Source organism: Octopus sinensis, linkage group LG4 (genome assembly GCF_006345805.1).
Source record: "Octopus sinensis linkage group LG4, ASM634580v1, whole genome shotgun sequence".
NCBI lineage: Eukaryota > Metazoa > Mollusca > Cephalopoda > Octopoda > Octopodidae > Octopus > Octopus sinensis.
This window is the reverse complement of record NC_043000.1, coordinates 119,947,759-119,960,927: the sequence shown is the minus strand read 5'-3', so window position 1 is coordinate 119,960,927 and position 13,169 is coordinate 119,947,759. Positions and strand designations below refer to the sequence as shown.

The 13,169-nt window shown below is 39.6% G+C and overlaps 1 protein-coding gene across 1 annotated transcript in view; it reads right to left on the bottom strand.

The window, feature by feature from the left end:
• The window catches only part of LOC115210623 (polyribonucleotide nucleotidyltransferase 1, mitochondrial-like), a 578,459-nt gene that overhangs the window by 227,645 nt on the left and 337,645 nt on the right, over positions 1-13,169 (bottom strand). The window contains exon 20 of the mRNA XM_029779226.2: positions 352-415. Coding sequence (XP_029635086.2) covers positions 352-415 — 64 coding nt within the window. The remainder of the gene's footprint in view (positions 1-351; positions 416-13,169) is intronic.

Below are 13,169 nucleotides of genomic sequence, written 5' to 3'. Positions count from 1 at the left end.
TGTATTTATGTATGTATGTATGAATATATATATGCATGTATATGTACATATGTGTATGTATGTGTATGGATCTCTGTATGCATGTGCAAGTGTGTGGTGTATGAACATATGCACCAACAAAGATGTATGCATGAGTACATGCATACATATATATATGTATGTGTATGCATGCCTATATGCATATATATATATATGCATGTGTGTATGTGTATATATGGATTTATGTGCATATCTGTAGGTATGCATATATATGCTTGTATGTGCATGTATGTATATATGCATTTATGTGTATGTGAGTGAGTGTGTGTGTCTATGGAAGTATGTATGTTTGTATATAACAGGGATACTTACTGAATGCTTGCTGGACCGCTTCAGCAATGATTTGTAAAGGAAGGCCCGAAACTTTAATATCAGCCTGAGAAAGGAGAAAGAAGAGAATAGAATCATTCACAAACACAGGTATTTATAAAATGTCAACGAAGAAGAAGAAGAACAACAACAACAAAAACAACGAGGAAGAAGAGGAGGAAGAGAAGAAGAACAAGAACAACAATGAGAAAAACAACAAGAAGAACAACGAGAAGAACAACAAAGAGAAAAACAACGAGAAGAAGAACAACAACAAGGAGGAGGAGAAGAAGAACAAGAACGAGAAGAACAAGAGAAGAACAACAAAAACGAGAAGAAGAAGAACAACAACAACAAGGAGGAGGAGAAGAAGAACAAGAACAACGAGAAGAAGAAGAACAACGAGGAGGAGGAGAAGGACAAGAACGAGAAGAACAACAAAAACGAGAAGAACAACAACAATGAGGAGGAGAAGAAGAACAAGAACAAGAAGAAGAACAACAAGAACAAGAAGAAGAAGAACAACAACAACAAAAACAAAAAGAACAAGAACAAGAAGAAGAAGAAGAAGAAGAACAACAACAACAACAACAACAAGCCATACACACTATGTTAGGCAGCAGGGGCTAAAATGAATGCAGATGTATTTGCTGTCTTTTTGGGGCCCTGTTTATTTTTTCTTCAGTACCCAAAGAGAATGAAAGGTGACCACTGGCTTCCAATGTTGCTTTCAGCTAAATAACAATAGTGTGTTAATAAACAATAGTATGCAGAGAGAGAACAAGGAGCAGAGAAGAAGCTAACAAGAGCAAGGAGGTTGTAAAAAACAAAAAAACAAAAAAAAAAGTAGGGGTACTGAAATAAAACTGATGCAAAACAGACAATGCACTTTGCTGTACTTCTGCTTCTTGTTTATACAATAAAATATCATGACATAATGTGTTTTGAATTTGCAAACAACGAGAATAGTGAAGGAAAAAGCATGTTCAGTCATTTTTTTTTCTTTGGCATGTTTGCATGTTCAGCTTTTATGCATGTGTGTGTGTGTGTGTGTATTAGTTGCCATGCTCTGATGCAGCATGATAGTTGTAAACGAGTGTCACTGTCATACAAGTGGTGTCCTTCATTTCCAGTCTTCTGTGAAAGCATGTTTGGTCATAGAGAACTAATGCTTCACTTCGAAACAGGTAAGGGATGGGGCTGGTAACAGCAAGGCTATCTGGCTGTAGAAAATCTGCCACAAGAAATTCTATACAAACATGGAGAAGTGATTATAAAAACGATTCTGCTGTTGTTGTTGTTAAGCAACAAGACGGGTAAGGGTGATTTCACTGCGTCCGTTCTGTGAGTTGGGAGATGTCTGGCAGGTCGGGAGTGGAAGTCCACTTTTCCCAGATCCGAAGGACAAGGAGAGGGTCACAGGCCAGAGCCTCTGGAGAGGTTGGCATTTGCGGAGGGCGATGGATCCGTGGACTATCGTAGATGACATGCGCCATTCAAGAATTTGGACCTGGAGATCTCTATTTCCAGTGACTTCGAGGGCCACCTCCTGGTGGTGTGGGGCGTCAACGAAGAGCCCTCGACTACAACAAGAAGACCAATGTTTTTTTGTGCTTTTTGTTGTTGCTTCTGCTGCTGCTGCTGCTGCTGTGCTGCTGCTGGTGATGATGATCAAATTTCCTTCTATTCCCATCTTTACACATCTTCGTCTCCACTCTCACAATCCTGCAACCATATTTGCCCACTGACACCACTTCTCTTGAATTCACCTTCTTATAACATGAGGGTACACAGTTCTATATTTAAGAGATGAGGAATTATGTACATTATTTACACGGGCATATGGCGTAGCAGATAAAAGCACGGGCTACTAACCCCAAGAGTCTGAGTTCGATTCCAGGCAGTGACCTGAATAATAATAACAACGACGACAACCGATGCCGACGCTGCCAACAATGACATCAAAAAAATACCTTAGGATTGAGAACCAAGGTTCAAAATTTCCCCAAGACACTTGATGAAGACTGGAGGGTATATCAGCTGAAACGTTGTATTAACAACAAACAAGATGAGGACAAATACCCGTCAAATGTAAATAATGTATAAAGGTACACCTTGACACATCTTCTCCATCGTGGGTAAGCATGTATCTCCCCAACAGAAAGACACTACTTCCCATTCCTCTATCATATTTTAACCTTTCCATCACCTAGCCTCAACACTACTCCCCACTCAGTTGATCAGGGATGTCTTATCATGCAAGATATCTGGTGAACTCACCAGTGCTGGTGCCATGCAAAAAGCACTCATTATATTCTGTAAGGTTGCTGGTATTAGGAAGGACATACAGTTGTAGAAACCATGCCAAAGTAAGCATTTGGACAAATCCTCTGGCTTGCCAGTTCCTGTTGAACTGTCTAATCAAAGGGTCACCAAACTACGGCCAATGAGATCAGTTCATATGCACCTCTGCCATGCTATACCTTTTGTGCAAGTACCCGCAATGGGAGTTCATCTACATCTGGTATGGCATCAGTGTCTGGGACAGCTTATGTCTGTGAGCAAACATTTTCAAAAATGAAGAATGCGAAGTCAGCACATCGAACAAGGTTGACTGATGAGCCTTTGGAAGCAATTCTCTTGGTTGGATGCAGCAATTCCAAAGCAAATATTGATGATATCTTTAAAACTAAACACCAGCTTCACAAATCTCACTAACCTTTTTTGCCTAGTTTGTGAGATTCGGATATGTGTGCACTGGGGGTGATATAACTATCTTGTTGCTAACAGTGCCTTCTTTGATAACATTTTGGCAAATAAATGTGTATGTTGTCTTTATGTTTTGTGTATTCACTGTATTGTATTAAACAAAATGGTTGTGTGATCTGCGCTCATCAATCTCTCAGTTATCTCGCCCATCATGAAAAAGGTTTGGTGACCCCTGGTCTAACCCATGTCAATGTAGGAAATGGATATTAAAAATAATGACAATTCTCATTTCACAAAATTAATAGTACCAACCGCTGTCTTTGGCCTATAGCCAGACTTCAACTGTTTAATGCTAGCATTATTAGTAAACAAATTTCAACTCAATATAACAGAATTTTTATGTGCAGCTATGACCATGTAGCTAAGAAGCTTGCTTATGAAAGGATGGGCTTGATTTCAGAGAAGAGTACCATGAGCAAGTGTCTTTTAATGTTGTCTCAGACCATCTCAAGATTTTGAGAGAAACAGGGTAGATTTTAAGCGAAACAGGATTTTGAGAGAAACCAGTTGAGAAGTTTCACAAAGAAAGCAACAAGAGCAGTCCATAAATGCCCAACTGCAGAGAGTTCGTTCAAGTGGAACATGAAATCTGTATAACAAGGAATAAAGGAAATGAAACAGCAAAAGTCTATAGAAAAACGAGATGTGTACAAGAGAGAGAGAAGAATTATTCATTTCTCGAAGAATGTTAAAAATAGAATAGAATTAAGTGATTAAAGACTGTTAATTATAATGACTTTTTCCTTTCGTTTATCTCGTTAGTTATCAAAGATCAAAGTTTATTAAAGTTTAGTGGTTCAGGTATACAGTTCATAATTCTAGGGTCATGAGATTGATACCCAGTAACATGTTGTGTCCTTAAGCAAGACATTTTATTTCACATTCATCCAGTCCACTCAGCTGGTAAAAATGAGTTGTACTTGTGTTTCAAAGGACCAACCTTATTACATTCTGTGTCATGTTGAAGCTCCCTGAAAACTACATTCCGTGTATGCATGTCCATGGAGTGCTCAGCCGCTTGCACATTAGTTTCACAAGCAAGCTGTTCTGTTAATCAGAACATCTGTCATCACAACCGACAGTGTACCAGTTTAAGAAATGTGTTGGCCAGACTGCGTCTGAGAAATAAGTATTCCTTTCTTCTATCAGATTTGGAAGCTCTCCAAAAGCCATTGACACTACTTCCTCCAATAACTTTTTTTTTTTTTAATAATCCCTCAGGTCCCATTTTCTATCGTTATTGGAAAAATTTCTAAATACACAGGAGCAGGAGTGGCTGTGTGGTAAGTAGCTTGCTTACCAACCACATGGTTCTAGGTTCAGTTCCACTGCATGGCACCTTGGGCAAATGCCTTCTACTATAGCCTTGGGCCGACCAAAGCCTTGTGAGTGGATTTGGTAGATGGAAACTGAAAGAAGCCTGTCGTATATATGTATATATATATATAAGTGTGTGTTTGTGTGTCTGAGTTTGCCCCCCACCCCAACATCACTTGACAACTGATGCTGGTGTGTTTATGTCCCCATAACTTAGCAGTTCGGCAAAAGAGATCGATAGAACAAGTACTAGGCTTACAAAGAATGAGTCCTGAGGTCGATTTCCTCGACTAAACATAGAGGGGACAAACAATGACACACAAAGGGATTAAGTCGATTACATCGACCCCAGTGCGTAACTGGTACTTATTTAATCGACCCCGAAAGGATGAAAGCAAAGTTGACCTCAGCGGAATTCAAACTCAGAACGTAGCGACAGACGAAATACCTATTTCTTTACTACCCACAAGGGGCTAAACACAGAGGACAAACAAGGACAAACAGATTAAGTTGATTATATCGACCCCAGTGTGTAAATGGTATTTATTTAATCGACCCCGAAAGGATTAAAAGGCAAAGTCAACCTCGGCGGAATTTGAACTCAGAATGTACCGGCAGACGAAATACTGCTAAGCATTTCATCTGGCATGCTAATGATTCTGCCAGCTCCCTGTCATGTTTGTATATATATGTGTATATACACCATGTGCATGTGTGTGTATGTGTGCACGAGCGCATGTGCGCGCACTTTTGTCTCTTTGTCAGGACATTGCTTGACCGTTCTACCTGAAAGCATTCTACCTGAAAGCAAAAATGCATTTGACCATGAGGTGAGATTCCTTTGCTTGAAAACAGGTAAGGGTTGATGACAGGAAGGGCATCTATTCATAGAAAACCCGACCTCAATACACTCCATTCTACCCAAGGGAAAGTAGACATTAAAACAGTGATGATGATGATGATGATGATGATGATGATGACGGCGGCTGAAATAACAAAAATGCAAACACAATGTTCCACAAGAACAGATAACAGCCTTCATAATTCAATAAAACGTAGATTGAGATTGTTTTTGTTTCGTTTTTTATATTGCAGGCATTCATGAACAAAAACCTCAAAGAACATTTCAGATCAAAGACAAGTTCAACAGGCAAATCACCGCTTCAGTGCATTACTGAGGGTTCGAGTGACAAAAGGTGATTGTGCACTCAGCTTTTGAAAGATTGTATCCATGACTGAAGCTTCCGGAAGTTCTTTCCATATGTTGATGAATCTAAATCTTCTGCAATGAGTGCAAGTTAATGGATATATATATATATATATATATATATATACACGTGTTTACCATAATGGTAATTGCGAGTAAGGAAATATGCGAAACAAATATTTGGAAGTCAAAACAAAGTTTTCAAATAAAAGAAAAAGCTGTTTTTACATTAGAAAAAAATCAAAAAGCTGCTTTGAATTCTGCTACATGAGTATTTGGTGTATAGATGCAATTACAGCAATGGATTTCTTTAAGAATTTCTTAATATCCTTATATTTCGCAGATTTCTGCTTTTGTGGTGATTGCTATATTTTTAAGCATATCATCATCATCATTTTACGCCTACTTTCCATGCTGGAATGGGTTGGACGGTTTGACTGAGGACTGGTGAGCCAGAAAGCTGCACCAGTCTCAATCTGATCTGGCAAAGTTTCTACAGCTGGATGCCCTTCCTAACGCCAACCACTCTGAGAGTCTAATGGGTGCTTTTACATGCCACCAGCATGAGGGCCAGCCAGGTGGTTCCAGCAATGGCCCACGCTCAAAAGGTGTTTTTATGTGCTACCTCCACAGGCGCCACTCTGTCGGCACTGGCAATGACCACACTTGAATGTTGTTTTTCCCGTTCCACCAGCACATGTGCTGGTAAAGCGACACTGGCAATGATCATGCTTGAATTGTGCTTTTCACATGTCACCGGCACGAGAGCCAATCCGTGGCCCTGGCAACGATCACGTTCGGATGTGCTTTTAACATTCCACTGGCACGAGTGTGCTTGCAAAATCTTGTTGCACCTTCATATATATATACATATATATATATATATATATATGGTAAATGAAAGCCAGAAGAAGGAATATACGAGAATTTATTATTAATCATGACAATTATTTAGATACATCTAATATCGATCCCTCGCAATTAAGTGGTACACTTAACAGCTGTTTCAGGAGCAGGCAGCGGTGCAGATGTGTCTCATCAGGTGATAAATAGACACAACTCGTTAAAATAACAGTTCTGCAATGTATCTTCTCGTTGTGTAGAAAGAAAAGCAGCAAAACAAAGCAATATTTTCATTTACATAGAAGAGCAAAGATAAATAATCAAAGATGCAAAAAAGAAACAAGCACGCAATACAGCGGGAAAAGTGTTAAAATAACTGATATGGGCAGTGGTATGCATTGTATGTGTGGGTCTTTGTGTTTCTGTTCCCTATGCCCATCCCTTTACAACTCATGTGTTTACATCCCCACAACTTAGCAGTTGTTCAGCAAGGGAGACTGACAACATAAGTTATCAGACTTTAAAAAAATAAGTACTAGGATGATCTGTACCACTAAGAGCTTTCAAGGCTGCCATCCAATGACTGAAGACCTCAGCAGGGCTACAATCCAATGACTGAAATGCAAAAACTATAAAAAAATTCCACAGGTGTATTTTCATAGGCGCAGGAGTGGCCGTGTCGTAAGTAGCTTGCTTAAGAACCACATGGTTCTGAGTTCATTCCCACTGTGTGGCACCTTGGGCAAGTGTCTTCTACTATAGCTTTGAGTCGACCAAAGCTTTGTGAGTGGATTTGGTAGACAGAAACTGAAAGAAGCCCATCGTATAAATGTATATGTATATATATATATATGTGTCTTGGCATTAGGAAGGGCATCCAGCTGTAGAAACATTGCCAGATAAGACTGGAGCCTGGTGCAGCCTTCTGGCTTCCCAGATCCCCAGTCGAACCGTCCAACCCATGCTAGCATGGAGAACGGACATTAAACGATGATGATGTGTGTGTGTGTGTGTGTGTCTGTCTGTCCCCCCCACCATCGCTTGACAACCGAACTTAGCGGTTCGGCAAAAGCGACCAATATAATATGCAGTAGGCTTACAAAGAATAAGTCCTGGGGTCGATTTGCTCGACTAAAGACAGTCAAATGAGTGAAACAAGTAAAAGAGTAAAAGAGAGGAAGAAAGTAAAATACATAATACATATAATAGTAAATGAAAGGCAGTAAGACATATCTGAAGTAATAGCTAACTGCACACCAGTTGAGAAGTTTCACAAAGAAAGCAACAAGAGCAGTCTATAAATGCCCAACTGCAGAGAGTTCGTTCAAGTGGAACATGAAATCTGTATAACAAGGAATAAAGGAAATGAAACAGCAAAAGTCTATAGAAAAACGAGATGTGTACAAGAGAGAGAGAAGAATTATTTATTTCTCAAAGAATGTTAAAAATAGAATAGAATTACGTGATTAAAGACTGTTAATTATAATGACTTTTTCCTTTCGTTTATCTCGTTAGTTCATCAAAGATCAAAGTTTATCAAAGCTTCTGCAAAGATGGTAGGGGATGGAAAGAAAAAGACGAGAGACGAGTATAAGTCGTTCTGTGTGATTTAATTATTTGCTTTCAGCAAGTCGGTTTAGTTACCAAATGGTCAGCTCACGGTATTTACACTATAATTTCAAATGATTCATTACCGCTCGGTATGTTTGCCATATCGAAGGGAATAAATAAATAAAGAAAACGAAAAGAAAGCAGCTAAATTTAATATTTGCTTCTTCTCCTTTCTTTTGTTTTCTGATTATGATGGTGGTGGAGTCTTATATGACTGGCACTCCATCAGTAACAATGATGAGTGTCCCAGTTGATCTGATCAATGGAACAGCCTGCTCATAATAGAATTAACATGGAAGTGGCTGAGTATTCCACACACACACACATGTATCCTTAGCGTAGTTCTCAGAGAGATTCAGCGTGACACAGAATGTGGCAAGGCTGGCCCTTTGGAAAAAAAAATGTACAATTTTTTTTTCCAGCTGAACGAACTGGAGCAATGTGAAATAAAGAGTCTTGCTCAAGGACACATTCATGCTACCAGGATTCAAACTCATGACTTCACAACTGTGAGCCGACTACCTTAACCACTAAGCCATACACCCTCACAATGGAGCTTTTGTTATTTTCCTTCGTTCTTCCATAAGGTGGGAGCTGGTTTGAGAGGGTCTACACTTCACATGTATGATATGTTATTCAATTTCACAACAAAAACAGAAAAAAAAAACTACAAGGCCCAAATGCAATACAAGGATCCCTCAGCTGGAAATTAACAGATATCATCATATTAACCACCACATGTATTACTGGTGATTTGTCATGAACTTCACCCAATCATCAACAACAGGCCATGATGGATAACATGTTAATTGCCAAGAATGAGAAGTGTGTTTGTGGAACAGAAGCACAATTAGGTTTAGAAAGTCCTCTTGGAAAGTCCCTAAGAGCACAAATGCATAATTTTGTCAATTATCTGTTTGGTTTTTTTCTTTCCTTTTTTTTTTTCATGATCCCTTTTGATCAGAACCCCACCTTTTTTTCAGGATACTTTTTTATCAGAATTCGCCACCCCCCTTTTTCCCCCTTCTCTTCTTCCCAAAAAGAAAAGCTCTACTTTGTATTTTGTCCCTTCTGTGTTTAGCTCTGTGTGGCCAATAAAGAAATCTAAAGATGGTAAAAAAAAAAAGAGACAAAAGCTGAGTCAGTCTCTTTGTACCATTTAATTATTTGCATTTATCAAATGAAGAATTATTTCCTAATCTTATATCATCTACAAATGACAAATCCAAATTTTCCTCAGACTGGTTTTACATTACCCATTGATTTGTTAATGTGTTTGTTAATTTTAAGAAAGTTTTCTTAATCAGGCCTCATGGAGGCAAAGTGGCTGAGTTCCTTTTGAGAAGCAAGGAGGCTGAGTTCCTTTCAAGCGTTGGGCCTCATGGAGGCAAAGTGGCCGAGTTCCTATTAAGTGTTGGGCCTCAAGGAGGCAATGACCAAGACCGTTATGTCGTGCTTGAGAAGAAGACCTGTCAAGCTGAGCAAAATTGCAGTCGTGGCAGATACCGGGGTCACACAGAATGCAACAACTTAAAGATAAAGATTATTTCCTCCTCATCACAAAACTGATGCTCTATTGGTTATGTTCCAGTTAACTTAATCAATGGAACAGCCTGCTTGTAAAATTCTACATGTTTTTTGTGTTCAAACTCACCAGATCTAACTTCTCACACCTCCTCCAAGAACGGTCCCAGAAATTTTTCAAAGGAAGGGCACAAGTCAGAAGGTGATGCAATTCCAAGAGGAAAGAGCATAATAACATTATTTTGAAGGGCGCATTTCTTTTCTTGAGTGGGGCATGTGCCTCACAAGCACCCCGCTGTCCCCTACAATATCATTCTAAAAATTAACATGCAAGTGGCTGAGCACTCCTCAGACATGAGTACCCTTAACCTAGTTCTCAAGAAGATTCAGTGTAATACAGTATATGAAATACAGGTACTACTCAATTTTGCCAGCTGAGTGGATTGGAGTAATGTATCTGAGGATCTTGCTGAAGTACTGTTGTATAGTGAAACTGGCAGAAACGTTAGCACGCCGGGCAAAGTGCTTAGTGGTATTTCTTGAAGAATCTTAGCGGTATTTTGTCTGCCGCTACATTCTGAGTTCAAATTTCGCCGAGGTCGACTTTGACTTTCATCCTTTCGGGGTCAATTAAATAAGTACCAGTTACACACTGGGGCCAATATAATCAACTTAATCCGTTTGTCTGTCCTTGTTTGTTCCCTCTGTGTGTAGCCCCTTGTGGGCAATAAAGAAATAAGAAACTCTACACTCCTGCTGGTAAAAAGTGGTAGTAGCCAGCCATTATAAATAGACCAGTAGACGGTCGTTGCGGAGAAGGTCAGAAGGTCAAGAGTAGGTGTAGACTGTATTGATAATCGTGTCTGTGCTGATATAGTAATCCAACCTTTAGAGGATAATAATACTGTACAACTGGTGGGGTCGTACAGTGCCAGATAGAAACATTTTATTGATGATTTCAGAATATAACAATATCTGTCAGAGCGACAACTGTTGTCAATTGACAGATACAACAGTGGTAAAAGACCACTTTACAACAAGTACACAATACACCACTGGGTATCGAACCACTAAGCCATGTGTCTTTACTCTTAACTGGGCCTCATGGAGGCAAAGTGGCTGAGTTCCTTTCAAGTGTTGGGCCTCACGGAAGCAATGACCGAGACCTTTGGTATTATGTCATGCTTGATACTCTAACCACTAAGCCATGTGCCTTTACTCTTAATCAGGCTTCATGGAGGCAAAGTGGCCGAATTCATTTCAAATGAAGGGCCTCATGGAGGCAATGACCGAGACCTTTGGCATTATGTCGTGCCTGATACTCCAACCACTAAGCCATGTCCCTTTACTCATCACTTAATGACAGAATGGTGCTACAGGTTGCTACTGTTAACAGACATGGTGTTGGCTTATTTCTTTCTAACACCAGACCTAAAGGGATTTTTCTTGGCATCCCCAGCATTGATGGTGTACTTTTCTTTTCCATTCTTCACATTCTTCAAACTGTGTTAAGTCGAAATGTTCCATTTGTTGCAAGGATTGGTATGAACACAGTTACTGTACAAGAGATTTAAAGTGCGAAGGTCTTGTGTACTGTTGTTACTGTCTCTGCTTCAAAACTACCAATTAAATCATTTTTATGTATTAATTGTTAATTGAACTGTTCATTTTGTTCGTCCTTTTGTTCATTCAGTTGTCTTCTCTATCTGTTTTTCTTTGCAATGCTTTTGTTTTTTCCTCATTAGTTATGTGACATATTTGTGTTTTGGAAGCATTTTGAAAGGAAAAACATCATACGTGTAAATAATTAAGACAATGTCTTTAAAAGCAAAACCATTTATTCTGTCTCCCCACTGGGTATTGAGCACAGGTTCTCCTCGCAGTATTATGATCCTTTCTAGTGAATACTCGAAAGAAAATGTATTTGGTAATACTTTAACCCTTTAGTATTTAAACCAGCCATATCCAACCCAAATATTCGACATGTTTATTGTGTTCAAACTCGCCAGATGTGACCTCTCGCACCTCCTCCAAGCACAGCCCCAGGAATTTTTCGAAGGAAGGGCACAAGTCAGAAGGTGATACAATTCTAGGAGGAAAGAGCATAATAACATTATTTTGAAGGGCGCTCTTTTCTTGAGGGGGGCACGTGCCCCACAAGCACCCCCCTGGGGCCTGCCTCTGTCCCCTACAATATCATTCTAAAAATTAACAGTTATCTCATCAAAATGTCAAAGCTACAAGAAAATCCATGATTAATTAAAAACATGGGAATAAATAAACATGACTATTGACAAGTGAAGGCACATGGCACAGTGGTTAGAGCATTGGGTTTACGATCGTGAGGTTGTGAGTTTGATTCCTGGGCCAGGCTATGTGTTGTGTTCTTGAGCAAGACACTTTATTTCACATTGCTCCAGTTCACTCATCTGTAGAAATGAGATGCGACATCACTGGTGCTGAGCGTTATCGGCCTTTGCTTTTCCTTTGGATAACAATGGTGGCATGGAGAGGTGAGGCTGGTATGCATGGGTGACTGCTGGCCTTCCATAAAAACAACCCTAGGTTATGTATTCGCGGGTGAGGCGACTTTCCGTCCACACTTGTACCCCAGAGGAGAACCTTTTAGGTGTACCCATGGTCATTCATGACCGACAGAGTTGAGTACTCTTGACAGAATAATGTACACACTAGAGGGTTAAATATAGTCAAGCTTCAGAATAAAATAAACACACATCTAAACATCCCAATAACCAATAGTAATGATAATGGTTTCAGCACCAAGCTAGTTACGGGTGGAATAACATGACATAGTGGTTAGGGTGTGGGACGCATGATCATAAGATTGTGGTTTCAATTCCTGGATTGGGCAATGTGTTGTGTTTTTAAGTAAAATACTTCATTTCACATCACTCAAGTTTACTCAAATGATAAAAATGAATGACTGTGCTACAGACCGGCATCCCATCCAGGGAGAAATATCCATACCAGAGAAACCAGGAAACTGGCCCTTTGCTCCTTACAGAGTAATGTGGACCAACCTAACCAAACCCAGCAATTTTAGAGGGTGGTGTAAGATGATTTCATCAACCCTGGTGCTTATTTTATTGAGTCCAAAAGGATGAAGAATAAAGTTGACCTGGGTGGGATTTGAATTTAGAATGTCAAGAGCCAGGTGAAACATTACTGCACATTTTGTCAGACATGTTAATGGGTTGTTAATGGGTTTTAGACACAAAGCCTGCAATTTTGAGGGAGGCAGGGAATAGTTAATACCATTGATCCCAGTATTTGACTAGCACTTTATTGTATCAAGCCTGAAAGACAAAGCTGACATCAGAGAGATTTGAACTCAGAATGTAAAGACCCTGGCCACAAGGCATTTCACACAACATTCTAACTATTCTGCCAGTTCACCATGTTACAACAACAACAACAACAGCAGCAGGAGGGTTTTAAATTTCGGCATAAAGCCAACAATTCTGGGGGAGAGGGGAAGTCAACTACATGACCCTTCCCCCCAGCTCAAATGGTACTTATTTTATCAATC